At 39.3% G+C, this 3,979-nt stretch overlaps 1 protein-coding gene across 1 annotated transcript in view; it reads left to right on the top strand.

Moving 5' to 3' along the window:
* TLK1 (tousled-like kinase 1) overlaps nucleotides 1-3,979 on the top strand; it is a 174,194-nt gene that overhangs the window by 167,438 nt on the left and 2,777 nt on the right. Inside the window, exons 19-20 of the mRNA XM_006866616.1 lie at nucleotides 339-450; nucleotides 1,373-1,480. Of these exons, the coding sequence (XP_006866678.1) occupies nucleotides 339-450; nucleotides 1,373-1,480 (220 nt within the window). The remainder of the gene's footprint in view (nucleotides 1-338; nucleotides 451-1,372; nucleotides 1,481-3,979) is intronic.

The following is a 3,979-nucleotide window of genomic DNA, read 5'->3' as shown; positions in this document are numbered from 1 at the left end:
CTTCTTATCAGCTGGACGCTTCACTCTCCACTCTAGTCCTCTGTGGCTATGTCACTGACTCTGGGCCCAAGAGTCCCCAGGTCTTGCCACACTGCTGGCTAACCAGGTCTTCACCTGGAGAGAACAATATGTTTTTTAATGACAATTTTTAAAGACTGTGTGTTTTGTTGTAGAGTCAAATGATAAGAATGCAAATGCTTGAAAACGTCTCTGATTGAATGTTTTCATTGATGGAAGTCCGAAACTTTTTGTATGAAGTAAATGAGAATTCTAAGATTTTTTTTTTTTAAGTTACTGATTGTTAATTCATATCCTTTCTATCTCCCAAAAAACAACAGGTATTTACCTCCTGAGTGTTTTGTAGTTGGAAAGGAGCCACCAAAGATTTCCAACAAGGTTGATGTGTGGTCAGTTGGCGTCATCTTTTTTCAGTGTCTCTATGGTAGAAAGGTATGTTAGTGAACTGACACCTTTTCAGCTGTGTAATTAACATGAAGTCAATTTAGATTCTTCCAAGGAAAGCCCATCTTTTGCTCATGGATCAAATTAACTTTAATGTCACAATATTGACCTGCTTTTGGCATTCTGCATGTGTGTGTGTATTGTGGGCTATGTGGGGGTGGTTTAAGAAAAAAGTAACTATTAACAGTGCTAACATGTTCTGTGTTAGAAATATAGGAGTCAGGGTACATATCATTGTCCTCCAAACAGTCTCTCCACTTCTAAGCTACTCCTCTTCTCTGCAGACCTGCCTTCCCTAGCTTGGCCTAGGCGAGTTTCCCCTGTGCATCCTCAGGAAAATACCACCTAACACAGTCCTAATTCTACCCACACCTCTCATACATTGAAGTCAGAACTTCAGGTTACCATAGAATACTATCTAGGCCACATCCCACCACAATACCTTCATGTATTAAATAAGGGAGAGAGGTTAAGGGACACTTTTTGGAGATTCATAAAAAGTTAGAACCAAACCTAGGTGTCCTAACTTTAAATCTAGGGCTATATCACTGTAGCTTATTATGTACAAAGTATTTTATTCTTGGGCATCTTCACAGATCCGTCTTCTGGATGTCTTTCCTAGTCAGACTTAATTTTTTGTCAGTTTGTTTCTATTTTATCTCAGTTACTTCACTTACATTGGAACAGAATTCTCCTGTTTCTCTGTGTTTCAGACTATGTTAAAGTTTGATTTAGATGAGCTTTCTTTATCTGCCGTCAATTATAACCTTGTTTCTATCTGAATTATTTAAAGTTCCAAATAACTGCGGTAAAAATTTTAGAACACAAAATCCTGAGGATTTGCTAGTGACCTCTATGTTTAAAAATTTTGAGAGAGAAATTTCTCAGTATTACCTTCCTTGTTTTTTAGCCATTTGGTCACAATCAATCACAACAAGACATCCTTCAAGAAAACACAATATTAAAAGCCACAGAAGTTCAGTTTCCTGTAAAACCAGTTGTAAGCAGTGAAGCTAAGGTATGAAATGTATGTGAATAAGGTCTGTGAAGTAAATTTTACTTCAGAAATAGTGCTTAAAACAAGGTAAGTACTTTATTAGTAGTTTGCTGGTGTTCATGAAATCAGTACAGTAAGTACTGATGGTTTGCGCTGAGAAAAGGAATTGTTTTAAGACTTTGGTTATGATCATATTCATTTTTTAGGGAACCTAAGTGTGGTTTCTAAGGAGCTCTGGTAGCGTAGTGGTTACGAATCGGGCTGCGAACCTTAAGGTCAGCGGTTCGAAACTACCAGCCGCTCCGCGGGAGAAAGATGAGGCTTTCTATTCCCGTAAAGATTTACACCCTCGGAAACCCTGTACAGGGTCGCTATGGGTCGGAACCGACTTGACGGCACTTAACAACAACAACAACAAGTGTGGTTTCTAGTTCTTTGTGCATGCCAACTTGCTTTTTTGAGAATTAGGGGAAGTCACAAGATCTGGGTCCATCTTTTGATATCTTGTGTATCAGCTTATATGAAAACTTCACCTCAGATGTGGAAGTAATAGTAAGTGTCACTTATTTAGTGTTTCCTATGTACTAGGAGTCCTGGTGTGGCACTGTGGGTTAATGCGCCGAACTGTAAAGCCGTTTGAACTGCAAGGTTGGTCTGCAGTTGAAGCTCACCAGCTGCTCCTTGGAAACGCTATACAGGGTCGCTTTGCATCAGAATCGATTCGACTGCACTTCACAACAACAACACTGTGCTAAGAGGAGGGAGTGCTGTGACTTCATAAAATAAGCATTGGACTTTGAACCACAAGCTCTGCAGTTCTAGTCTGTCAGCCACTCTGAGAGGGAAAGATGAGGCTTTCTGCTCCCACAAAGATTCAGAAAGCCTCAAAAACCCTATATAGGGCTTCTGTGAGTTGGAACTGACTTGAAGGCACTTAACAACAACAGTATGACAAGGGCACTTGGTGGCTTCATAAGCCTTGGGCTACAAACCACAAGGTTGGGGCTTCAGGCCCACAAGCTCTCTGCAGGAGAAAGATGGGTCTTTCTGCTCCCTTAGAAGTTTTAAAGCTTCAGAAACCCAATAGGCATTTAACATTGTTTTGATAGTCATTGTCATTTAGCAACTTAAGAGGAGGTAGAGTTACTTTTGCTATCCCATTTTATAATACCAGCCAAGCCGTAGCAAAAATCAGTGCCTTGTCTAGGATCTTACTGACTTACAAGTAGCAATGGAGTGGCTCACAAGTGTCCACTTCTGCCACACTCAAATCCATGTCCTTGACCTTTTAGCTGCCCTGTATTGGCTCTTGAAATGCTTTTACTCTCTGTGACCCCCTGGTGGAATTGTCCCTTTTCTAAGTCCTGTAAAATTTGCAAGAAAAATACACGCTTCTATTTTTTCTAGTTTCTCTTCCTAAATGATGCTGTATGGTGCCCTCTTTAAGGTTAGACTAGGTTTCAGAATTGAAAATGTACTACTTAGAGTTTTCTCGATTACATGAGTTTATTGGAAATCCTCAGCATTGCATCATCTCAACATCTTGGTATTTGTGTGTGTGTGTGTTATTTGAATGACAGTTAGATGATTTTGGCAAAAGACAATATATTTTACAGTAACAGGAAAAATTAAAATCAAGGAAGAAAAAGATTTATGAAATAAAAATATCTTAACAGTTGTTAAGTGCCATCGAGTTGGTTCCGACCCATAGTGACACTGTGTAGGGTTTCCAAGGAACAGCTGGTGATCTTGAACCACTGACCTTGCCATTCAAACAGTTTTGCAGTCTGGCACATTAACCCACAGCACCACATCAGGACTCCATCTTAACAGTACTAGCATCGAAATCTTGTCTTCTGTTTCTTGCTGCAGACTCTATGAGAACAGGATTTAAATGAATTTGTTGTTGTTGTTATGTGCCTGGAGTTGGTTCTGACTCATAGCGACCTTGTACAGGGTTTCTGAGGCTGTAAATCTTTACGGGAGCAGAAAGCCTCATCTTTCTCCTGTGGAACAGCTAGTAGTTTCAAACTGTTCACCTTGCAGTTTGCAGCCCAATTTGTAACCACTACGCTACCAGAACTCCTTTTAAATGAATTTAGTCAAAGCAAAATCCATATATTTTTTTCAATGTTGAGTTTATGCAATATGCCAAAGAGGGAGCCCCATGTGTCCATTTCTGGTTCTATCATGGAATCTAGGAAGGAGATGGGGTTGGGGGTGCAGGCAGATGTACAGGAACTTTTTAAAAATCTTTTCTCCCCATAGAACACACCTTTGCCAAGTACTTCACCCTGATGTGGAGTGGACATTTTCTATTAAAAACTTTAGAATGATAAGGTTTAAGTGATAGACTTTTTTTTTTTTTTTTAATTGAAGGTTTTTATTGTGGATTGAGTGAAAGTTTACAGGGCACATCATCAGTTTCAGATTCAACAATTCATATAACTTGTTTCATTACATTGATTATAATCCCCTCCATATACCATCAGCTAAAAGTATTTCTCTTTATCCACTTTA

This window comes from Chrysochloris asiatica, unplaced genomic scaffold (genome assembly GCF_000296735.1).
Source record: "Chrysochloris asiatica unplaced genomic scaffold, ChrAsi1.0 scaffold00094, whole genome shotgun sequence".
Classification (NCBI taxonomy): domain Eukaryota; kingdom Metazoa; phylum Chordata; class Mammalia; order Afrosoricida; family Chrysochloridae; genus Chrysochloris; species Chrysochloris asiatica.
This window is presented reverse-complemented; position numbering and strand designations above follow the sequence as displayed.